The 11,637-nt window shown below is 41.3% G+C and overlaps 1 protein-coding gene and 1 long non-coding RNA gene across 2 annotated transcripts in view; one reads left to right on the top strand and one right to left on the bottom strand.

Moving 5' to 3' along the window:
- Positions 1-5,752: 5,752 nt before the first annotated feature.
- On the bottom strand, positions 5,753-9,057 carry LOC119024453. Its single transcript, XR_005076474.1, has 4 exons — positions 8,917-9,057; positions 8,678-8,795; positions 7,385-7,564; positions 5,753-5,898 (listed from the first exon to the last, which is right to left on the bottom strand). It is a non-coding gene; the product is annotated as an uncharacterized LOC119024453 (long non-coding RNA).
- LOC119024452 (synaptotagmin-7-like) overlaps positions 7,463-11,637 on the top strand; it is a 50,727-nt gene continuing 46,552 nt past the window's right edge. Inside the window, exon 1 of the mRNA XM_037107282.1 lies at positions 7,463-7,592. Within this exon, the coding sequence (XP_036963177.1) occupies positions 7,559-7,592 (34 nt within the window). The 5' untranslated portion in view covers positions 7,463-7,558. The remainder of the gene's footprint in view (positions 7,593-11,637) is intronic.

Here is an 11,637-nt window from a genome sequence, read left to right as displayed (position 1 = left end):
TCTCGCCGGAGATCAAGGTGACTTTGATGTGTGCAATCCAATCACATTCCTTCCTCGCTCCCGCTGTTCAAGCAGCTCGTCAGTTGTACTGTTGCACTGTGCAACTCTTCAACGTATTATCATTTGTGGGAGTGAGGTCTATTTATCAATATTCCTTTCTATAGGCAGTATAGCACTATATATTTGTGTTGTTTTCTCTGTGTCAAAGTGTCCACCTTATCTATATTGTACATACGCAGATGATATGAACTTTATGTTTTAGGATTTATTGTTTGTTTTGTACATGATGGCTTATTTGCACACCTACCTCTCCAGCCCCCCCCCCCCCCATCGATCCATATTGTGGTAATTTTTATGTTACAATGATGTGGACATATCAAATGAAGAAACTTCTTTTAATGCAAAAAGCGTTATTTGAACTTAAATGCAGCATACTGATGAGTTTTTTTGTATGCAACGGGAACACTAGTGTAGATGTAGGATGGTTTTTGGAGGTGCCATTTCTCCTGAGCTATTGGTCGGCCTTTTCGTCCCGTTTCCTACAGTTTTATCAACTGGGACCAAATGAAGCATCATATAATGATGATAGAGATGTAGTTAGCTTTATGTGAATGACCTGTGGCGCTACTTAAACTGCTCTGGAAATGAAAGAAAATGAAACACGCCCTGGACGAGGCCAATACTGACCTGCTGACATCAGACTGTAAATCTAACGCCTGTATTTCTGAATCGTGCTTCTTTCAGGAAGTCGCTGCACTAACGACCAAGGCTGTACCGACTGACTCACATGCTAGCATATCTCAGCGTCATCGATGTCTTAACTGAAAGCCATAGGTCAGGGGGGGCGTAAGAACTGCTAGACATCGACTGGCACCTCCAGCCATGTTGACAGATGAAAGCTGAGCTGCAGGAGAACAGCTGAAAAAAAAACAAAACAAAACAAAACAAAAAGCTGCCTGCCTCCTCGCAAGAGCTCGTCTTTATGAATTCCTGTTGTAGTTTTTTTTTTCAACAATCCGATTGCCAGTTCATCTCATATGTGTATGCTGTTGCTGTGATCATAATGCCTATTTTTGTGTTGTTGTTGAGATTATTGTTATGATTTTTGAGCCCCCCCCCTCCCCACTTCTCCCTCCTTCATATTTTGTCTTCTGTTTTTGGTTGAATCTTGAAAAATGTTGTGCAGAGTCATTTTGTTTTACACAGCTGTGAATTTTCACTGACCTTTGTGAATCTTTGGTCATGTATGTGCGTGTGCGTGTGTCTGACTGTGTAGTGCTGTAGTTGATGTGTAGTTGTTAGTGTGACACTGCGGTAGTATTTTTCTCTTTGATTGTCAGACCCATGCTCTCTCCCCCTCTTTCCTTCTATCTATCACACTCCTCTGCCGTCCACTCTCCAGCCGGGGGTGCAGCTTGATGCAGAGGAGCTCTAAAAACACCAAATCTATGACTTAGAGTGTATACAATCAAAGAAAGCACAAAGGATTATTAGGCACAAGAGATTTGATTATACTCAGAAAGTCCTTTTTAAAGAGCTTGCTGCTTTGGTAGACATGGATTAAGGTCTGATGTTGATTGAGATTAACGTTTTTAGTCTTTCTGAGAGAGTTTATCTATGTCTGTAAAACTTGATCCATACGGCTGAGACGACAGGATAAGAGGATGGTGTCTACTATGTTAGCCATCAGCATCACAAAATGTATATCGCCTATACATATTCTAAAGGAATCAGATATAAGAATGTAACTTAGATATTATGAGATGTATTATTATTATAGTGAAGAGTTTATTACATTTTAATCTAAAGATCTGTGCATTACACACTCACTGAAATGTTCACGAGCCAGCTCACTGATATGCAATAAGTAGAAACCACACACGGACACACACTTGACACACACACACAGAAAGAAGAAGAAAATCACAACAACACAACTGTCATTTACAATATCACGCGATGTATGATGCAATCGGGGATCTTGGAGGCCTTCTGGGGTCTAAACTCTCTTCACCACCTCTGTTGTCTTCCTCCAAGAGGAACTGTGCATTACAGCACTTTAAAACAAGGACCCCCCCACACACACACCCGCCACTGTCTATCGACAAAGTCTCTCTGTGACAACGAGGGTGTTTATGAATGACACAGTTGTCCTACATATTGTTGACAATGCAATGGAAAAATAAAATATTGTGTTCCCTGTCAAAATTTGCTGTTCAATAAACTGACTGTCCTTAAAATCGACTCTCATTTTTTTTCCATGCTCGTCACTGCAGCTGCTTCTATTGAAGCCCATTTTTGGCCAATTAAATAAATAAATAAATAAATAATAACAACAATAAACTTCCCACCATAAAAAGTAGAAAATTTACCCCTTAATTCTGACTTTTCTTCTCATAATTTTTATGGTTATCTCATAAATATGAATTTTTATCTTGTATTCATCACTTTGTATCTCATAATAATGACTTTTCATCTTATCGTTTTGAAGTTTTATCTTCTATTTTTCACCTGCATATTTCATCTTGTAAATATTGCTTTGTATCTCATTATTTTGACATGTTAACACATAATGAAGACTTTTAATCCCAGAATTTCAGATCTTTAACATAGCTTTTCCTTTCTATCTCATAATCTTAATTTTTTTAATCTAATTTTTTTTTTTTTAACTATCAAGGCTAAGCTCTCATCCTTTTTCCCCCTTTAACCTGCAACAATGTGCTTCCAGATTTCAAGGTCCAGCAGTCACCCAACAGAATACCAAATGACCCAAGCTGCCCTTTTTTTTTTGTGGTCTGTACTAGGGCAGTGAAAACCAAACAGCAGGACCATGTTTTGAAGAGGACGACATTGTGGGTCCTCGGGCAAACCAGAACAGCTGAGACCGTTGTGTTGTGATGATTTGCTGCCTCGTGGAGCCACCAGGTGTCAGTGTGGGGTCGCAGGAGAGCTGTCAGTCCTGCTGTGATGGTATGCTAAGCCGAAGCAGTGTGGCAGTAGATCACGCACTCGCATCTCACTCCCTCTCTCTCTCTGTGTCTGCTTATCTTACTGTCAGTCGTGCAAGTTTCTGTCCCTTGCAGCTGTGATGCTGCTTGCGCACGGATGTGCCTTTCTCATCAGTTATCTGTGTGGCTCATCATGTGTTTTACAGTAAGAATAAGGAAATGTGGGTTTTTTTTTTGGATCTCACTAAATGTTTGAGGCTTACAAAACCCCTCCTAAATCGAGCATGTTTCACTGATGTTGTGACAGGGTTTTATTCATTATTAATCCCCCGTTGTATGCAATGTATTCAACATCACTGCTTATAGCATTAGTTTCCAGGCAGCTGTTTTGCACCATAATTAGACAGCACCTTCATATAACGGCACACACACTCACGCACACACACACACTCTATATACGTCTGCGTCTTCGTATCCAGGTCGTATTTCAACCAGACTCACATTTCATATATTGAATTTTGTGCCTCTGCCTTGAGAGATTCCTTTCATCAGACTATCTACTCCAGTGTTTACACACACGAGAGATTAGGACAAGGCTCAGTTTACCACAAGGACAAGACTTTGAAATACAGAAATGAGCACCAGCCACTGTTCTAATGCTCATTCAAATCCCTTTCATGTGTCATGACTTAAGCTCCTACCGTGAACTATTCTTAGTCTTTCATGCTTTCCAGCAAAGAGGAGGAGAGAAGGTGGAGGAAAAGGACAGTTTAAGTTGATCTTGAAGGCAGAGAATGATGGAGAAAAAAGGGGGAAATCAAGAAGTGGAGACAGTAAAAGGACCATCAGGGAGAAGGAGCAAGAGTGTCGGAGGAAGGGAGGGGATGGTGTTGATGTGTATATGGGTCACTAAATCAATGGGAATCAGGTTTTTGAAGGGGAGAGAAGGGGGTATTTATAGATACCAGTGGAGACAGATGCATCAGTGACAGGCACAATGCTGGGAGCGCAGGAGGGGGAAAATCTGGGAATAGGCTGTGGTCAAATGAGTCTGCAGAGAATTCTCCTAACAAATGGCAAAAGATTCTCAATAGTGAACAAATAGCACAGAGCGTGGCGCAAAACAAAATATAATCAAATGGAAATCACTGCAGGATGCTTTGAGCAAATGACCTTCCCAGCTCTATTGACAAAATGCAGGCAAACTGTTAGCTGCGCTATCGCAATGCTCGCAGCATTTGCATCCACAGTACAGCTCTACTCATATCCTATTGTATTGTAATCTTTGATATCAGAGGGCCACATGATTGAAAGGAATATTAGCTTCCTATTTGGCAGGCTTGTAAGGAGAAGCTGCATACTTATTACTCAGGGCTCGCTGAGCGCTACTGAAAGGCGGTGAAGTGCAATAAAAACATTACAGACCTTGTGGATGCATTGTAAAGATTCCAGGTCAGAGGTTATTGGTTGATGGGCGTCCACTTTAATATCGCGGATTAATTGCACAACCAGCGGGAATGTGGCGATGCTGGCCCTGCGCTGTAGTTTTTAATAACTGCCTCAGCTTATCCCAATTATTTCATAATGTCCCAAGCCTCAGTCTACCCGCTTCATGCAGCAAGATGTTCCATCACATATTGGAAACAAGAAGGAAAAATAATTGAAGAAATTGTTTTAAATTGCCTTCCGACTGGATTTTTCCAGGACTAAGTCAAGGTCACACGGAAATTGTTCCCTCACCACTTACACGGCTGCCTATGTGTGATGTACGACAGCCTGATTGCTGAGTGGTGAAAGGATCCACACCTCCATTTCTGCATCTCGTTTGATGAGTATTTGCATAGCAGCCGCATCGCCGTGCATCGAAAACAGGCAGAGGACACACCCAATTACTCCTTGAGAGCTCTTAATCTCTGGCCCATGCCTACTAATGTGGTTGATAAACTCACACAGGACAGTGTGTCTCGAATGCGAGACCATCTGACCACTGTTTGTATAAGGGATACGGATATGGATGTGCAGCAGGTGGGACATGGTTGAAGTGACGGGGCCAGATGGGTTCCTCCTCTCCTCTCCTTACATCGGAGTTTACTGACACGAAAGCACAACATTTTACAAATTGAGCCATTAAAATGTGTCACTCTGAGCACAGGATGTTGTCACTTTAATGAATAATTTGTCATTGCGCTTTAAGAAATGTAGCGGTGGACAGTAACTTAAAACATTTCCCCAAGTACTGTAAGAAAGTGCAGTTTTGTACTTGCACTTGCATGAGTATTTCTGTTTTACGGTGACATTTTAACAGTTTTGCAACATTCATTTTATCAAACTATTATTGCTATTTTTTTTATCATTCTTGATTAATTGGTGGATTATCACTTGATTGATTCATGGTTTATTGTCCTCAAGCATCGGAGAAGCTGGAGAGCTCATCGGTTTTTGTCATTTTCTTTTCTTGATAAATCATCTAAACAACTAATCAGTTATCAAAATAGCTGCCGATTAATGTTTCAGTAAGCTCCAGTCATTTCAGTACCATTTTACATATGACACGTACGATCATCTCACAGACTTTGATACATTTCTAAGGATTAAACCATCCTGCAGCTAAAATTAGCACTATATTGATCAGGAACAGCATTAAAATGCTACCTTGCTGCTCATTAATGCATTAATGACTCAGTCATAATAAATCAATACGGTCTGTCTACATGTTGATGTGATTCTATTGTTCATTTTTATGCTATATGTTCTGTGGCTGTCGTTTAAACTCATAGGGCCACTTTGAAAATGGAAAAGAAATCCAAAGGGTGGAGTGCTTTTATTTTTAGTTTGTTTGCTTGTGTTTGTGTTATGGCTGTAGAAAAATGACACAATCTGAGTCTAGAGTGGTTCCTTGTAAACCTCTCTCTCATTACGCCATTCGTTCTGCCACTGGGGTGGATTTTTCCTGAAAAAAACAAATGAAGCACATCTGCCACCACACAACTGAAAACAGGAGCAGACAGTAGCCAGGCTGTTAGTGGTAACCATGTTGCTAAAGCTGTTGTTGCGACGCAGAGGCACCAACAGTGACGCCACAGGGGAATGCTAGGAGGGAATACATCTGAAATGTTCGCTTCATAGTGCCATCATGTTGTTTTGGAGAAGAAGTTCCAACTTATATTTTTAATATTTACAATTCCAATGAGGTAAAAATACAATCTCAAAAAAATGAAGGTCCCCAGAACACGTCAAACAGTGTTCTGGGTACCTTGTTTTCGTCTGGTGGCAGGGTCCACCAAATATAAATCATTCAGCTTGTTTTGGCATAGAAATCAGAAAAATAAAAATCTTTTTTTTTCTTAAAATATCTTCCCCAAAACTACATGGTGCATCTTTAATTGCATTTGCTTGCAGTTTACTACTTTGCTACATTGTGGTGTAGTTCAGCCTCATTGAAGAATCATTTATCGTCACCCAAAAATAAAATCAAGCCATGATTTGTTCATCCTCATGCTGATGGAAAGTCAAGTGTTTTAGTCCACAAAAAAAAGCTGTGTTGCAGCATTCTTCTTAACAACTGAAGCAGATGTTGTGAAGATGTTCAATGTAAAAAAACAAAAACAAAACAGCAACCCCAAAACAATTTACACATATTAAACGTTATTTACACCCTTGACGTGAGGTTGAGCTTGGGAGCAGGTGCTAATTTATTCAACTTAGCAGCTATGGCGAAGATTTGGGGTTCAACGTGCATTTGAACAAACATCTTTTCAAATCAATTTGGAATCTCAGGGCTTCCAGATGCTGTATGGAGCCTTTAAATGCATTTTTTATGGTTGCATTTCCCAGTCCCAGTCCCAGTCTACTTCACTCGTTGGTGAGAGCGCTGTTTTGCTGTGAAGCTCTAGAAAAAAGGATTTTGTGGATCACGAAACTTCACACGACTTTCCCATCAAGCGTGAGGCTGAGGAGTCACCCTTTTAAAGTCCAGTGGCCACTTAGCATCGCCCATGATCTGGATGACATCACCATCATCCTTGGACAGATCTGTGCACTTCTTCCACCACTAATGAGATGATTCCCAATTAACCCATGTTAAGTCCCATAAGGGGGACTGTGACTGAACTCCTCATAACATGCCAAGCAGTATTTGTAAAAAAAAAAAAAAAAAGACAAATGAAAGCAGGGGGCAAAATCAATAATAGCACGTGGTGGCAGAGCAAAACAGGAAGACTTGAGGAGAGGAAAAAAAAAAGTCACTTTTTCCCATTTCATCCTCTGAGCCACACTGAAGCTGTGGTTATTAGAGAGAGGAGGGGGGGGAGAGAGGGAGAGGGAGGGAGATAGTGAGTGTGAGTGTGTGTGTGTGAGAGAGAGAGAGAGGGAGAGAGGGAGAGAGAGAGAGAGAGAGAGAGAGAGAGAGAGAGAGAGTCTCAAACTGGGTAGCCTACCTATCCACTAGGAGGAGAGGAGAGGCTGTTGAGGAGCAACACAACAATAAACAGCCACTACTACGAACCACATCCAGTGGAGTTGACCGACACACGCCGACAGAGGAGTAACCCGACACACCGCTGAGACAACGCCATCGTTTATATATTTGCCTCGGGAGTGAAGTCACAGCCATGTATCTGAACAGGGAAGAGGACAACAGCAAAGGTAAGATCCTGTCAAGATTTCTTTCTTTTTTTTCTTTAACCACTCTTCTTCTTCTTCTTGTTTTTTTTTCTTGCGAGGAGCACCCTGACAGACAGTTTCAAGGTGTTTCATTTTCTGACCCGCCGCTTCTCTTTTTTGAGGTGACACCGAGAAGGTGGGGACGCACTGTGGCACACACACATACACACACACACACACCAGCAAAATCTATAGATTTATATATGTGTGTATTCATGACAGAGACTTACGTTTGGACCCTTGCTGCTGGTGGAAAGTGTGGGCTGTCATTATGTAATATCAGTGCAGTTATTTGCCTCCTAGAAGGATGCTTATCATTAGCCTCATCGCGCTGCTTTGTTATATTATTCCATTCTGCACCGATTCATTGTGAACCTGTTGTAGCCACTTTGTCATGTGCACGATTTTTTTTTGTTTGTTTCTTTTTTTTGTGCTGCACTGCCTTGTGTTGTCAGTGGTCAGGGGGGCGTTAATAATAGCTACTTGAGGGACAACGTAACACAAGGTCAAAGCCTGTAGCTACAATGAAACCCAAGTGTATATAGGTTATTTGTGGTTCCACTACAGCGTGCGACGTCCTGCGTGGACGGGCTGCAGAGATGGAGATAACCGAGCGGGGAGAGAGGGAGGGAGGGAGAGAGAGAGAGAGAGAGAGAGAGAGAGAGAGGGAGAGAGGGGGTAAAGAGGGCACAAAGGAGGAATATTTGAGTAATCTCTCCCACGTGTTTTTGAGGCGTGATTTCTCCTCTTCGTCGGGTGCCCACAAAACACTCTCGACTCGTGTCCCCCTGCTGTTGCCTCCAATCACAAACGACTCTCCGAGGGGCTACGAGGTAATGCTAATTACCACCTAAATCTTCAGGTTACACGAGAATAACACCTGCTGCTACCCGAGGAAGGGGAGGGAGGGGAGGGAGGAGATGGGAGAGGAGAGGAGAGTATGGATGAGGAGGGGAAGGCGTGTAAAAGAGCAAAAAGGCAGAGTGGGAGGAGCCATTTTTGTTCATTTTCCTGTGATGTGAGATAATGTGATCTCACCACACACGGGTAACAACATGATACTGTACCGGGATGTGTGCGAGCGGCGGCGGCGGCAGCAGCAGCAGCAGCATCCGTGGAGAGGAGAGGGGAGGAGAGGGGAGCTGTCCTCTGTGTGTGCCGTCAGGGATGAAAACGTAGCTAGCCCTTGAGAGGGGGAAAAAACACAGCTTTAATTCTTTCGTTTACACAATAACGTTCAGCATTACCTGAAGAAAAGTTTTTTTTTCTTTTAAATTGAAGCTCAGTGAGGTCATTTTCAATTGACCTCCACAGACGTGATAGGAAGGAAAAAAGAAGGCTCAGAAGTCCTCTAGATAGTCCAAACGTGAAATGGCTCTGCTGTGGCTACGTGACCTTGTTGGTAGCCTTGGCAACCAACTTTTGCCGGTTGCAAGCTCAAGCTAGCAATAGCCTAGCTTATTATTAGCTATTACTCACATTATAAACATAACAGGATTTGGATGCCAGCTGAACGCCAACCTTTTGTCAATTGTCACATTGTATTTCAAACCAAATCACAAACCTTAATCTTAGTAGTTGGCTAACGGTGGTGTAAGGATGGCGTGTTTTTTTTCTGTTTAGGCTAGCATCGCCCTGGTTCCCTTGGCAAAAAGCCCATGAGATTTTTTAAAATTGGATTTTAGAATATCGCGAAAGTCATCTTTGTGGCAAACACAAGTCTGAGATATTTACATGTTTCGTTCAGAGAGATACTCTTCACAGATGAACACTGCTTTTGTGATTTTTTGAAGCGTAGATTAAATCGTTAGAAGTAAAAAGCTAACTTTAGGCCGTAAACAGACGACATCGCAGTTGCACTGACTTAAACGGCACCACCACTAAGCATCTAACTACACAACCCCTATACACATTTTCTGTAAATGGATAAATCTACAAGTAAAGTTTAAATTAAAGTCCACCTGTAAAGACAGGATTTTTTCTTTTGAATGCCTGTGGTTAACACAAGAGATTTTCACATCTTCACAATATGGAATATGTCAATTAACATCCCACATTTGAATTAGAAATTGTTTATGTGTCTTTAAAAAGGCAATTAGTGCAAGTGGCCAAACGAGAAGTTGACATTAACATTGTTACAATGGAAATAGAGACTTTAGTTGTAAAGCATTCGAACGCTCACTCACTTGATCAATTTATAGTAGCCTAAAGTGTGTATAGTATGGTGGAGCTAGTAACACATTCGTGGTGTGGTTTTGATGTAATTCATTTATAGCCTAACTTTTAAAGCTTTTAACCAATGACACTGTTTGCCAAGCAGCTTAGCTCTGGGGTGGCTGACAATTATTAGATGGATTGCAATGAAATTTGGTGCTGACATCCATGTTGCCAGATGAAGAATCTTTTAGCACATTTTCATTTTTACTGCCATGACCGAGTCCAAACCTAGATTTATGACCAGAAAATTGCAGAACTTGCTAATGGCACCAGTCTCAGTTGTTGTTTATTGGTGCTAAGTAGCAATTGCGAGCATGCTAACACACTTAACTAAAGTGAACATAGTAAGCATTGCTTGCCAAACATCAGCACGTTAGCCTTGTCATTGTGAGCTGACATTTACATTGAGCTAAAAAAAAAAACAAAACATCTTTGTGCCTATGTGCATCCTCACAGAGCTGATAGCATGGCTAGTCTAGTTGAAGGTCAAAGAGAGATTCAGATGTTTGGAGTATAACAGGGTTAGTTTGTTGCAAGTGTTGGAAGACCGTGTCGGACATGAGCATAAGGGTGAATGCCTGTAACCTGTTGGTTGACTTGGAGGTTATTCGGCCCAGACTAAGACAAAATGGTATATCTAAGGATTGATGGACTGCAAGTAAAGTAGTTAAATTATGGGCAGGCTGACTACTAATGTGTTGGGGGCTACTCAAAGCTCAATGCTTGATCGAAACGCCTCTGATTGATTCATTTGTGTGGGTGTTCCTTTCCAGAGGGTATTTCCCTCGCCGCACTGCTGTGGCCTTTAAATTCACACCGCGTCTCAAGGTGGAGTGGCGGGGAGAGGGAGAAAGGTCTACCATGGAGGTATTGATTATGGCCTCAGAGGATTAAAGGGGGGTGAGGGCAAACTGGTTGATCATATGTGAGGCTGGCAAACACATAAACTGCTGGCTACTGTCAAATAAACGCCTGAAATGAGACTGGATGTGGGTTCCAATCAATACTAAATTTAAGAAAAAAGTAGGGAGTAGAAATGGTGGATTTCTGGGGACGAGTGGCACCCTATTATTGTCTCCTCAGTCTGACGGTTAAATGGTTTGTTATTTATACCCACTGGAAAACATTCAACTATTTAGACTACTTACTGATGTTAGAATGCAACAGTGTGGGCTCCTGCAGGGTTTGATTATACGCCATTAACAGACAACTTGGGGATGTTCAGACCATCCAGCCCACATAGCCAGCTTTACTTAATTATGGAGAAAATCTAATATTTTTGAAAATCTTTGAATGTGTTATTGGGAAATGGACAGCTGAATTGGATTTTTGCCCACCTCTGCTTGTGGGTTGGTTTGCCAGGTACCATTCAACTTATCCCAAACAGAAACTAGGAGACACCAATTTAATTTCTGTACCACAATAAATCAATATATACAATTTGCTAATTTTACATAAGACAAGAAGACACAAAATTATACATCAGAGTATATGCTGATGCATATAACAAATGTGTGTACAAAGTGCACACATTTCCTCATAAGGTACAATTGAAACTGGCAGATAAATAAATAACACATTTAATACATTTAGATATCATAAATATCAAAAATTACCACAGGACAAAGTAGAAAAATATCCTTTCAATGAAATCCAATTTGGTTCACAGAAAACAGTAGCAGAAATATTTGATCTGTATCACTCTGAAATCGAGCGATTAAAGAGAGACATTACCAACTGGGTACACAGCTGGAGAAAGGGTCATAAAAAGGGAGAATCGTTTAAAATGTGTTGGCGGTTATGAAGTACA

Source organism: Acanthopagrus latus, chromosome 8, assembly GCF_904848185.1.
Source record: "Acanthopagrus latus isolate v.2019 chromosome 8, fAcaLat1.1, whole genome shotgun sequence".
Lineage (NCBI taxonomy): Eukaryota > Metazoa > Chordata > Actinopteri > Spariformes > Sparidae > Acanthopagrus > Acanthopagrus latus.
This window is presented reverse-complemented; position numbering and strand designations above follow the sequence as displayed.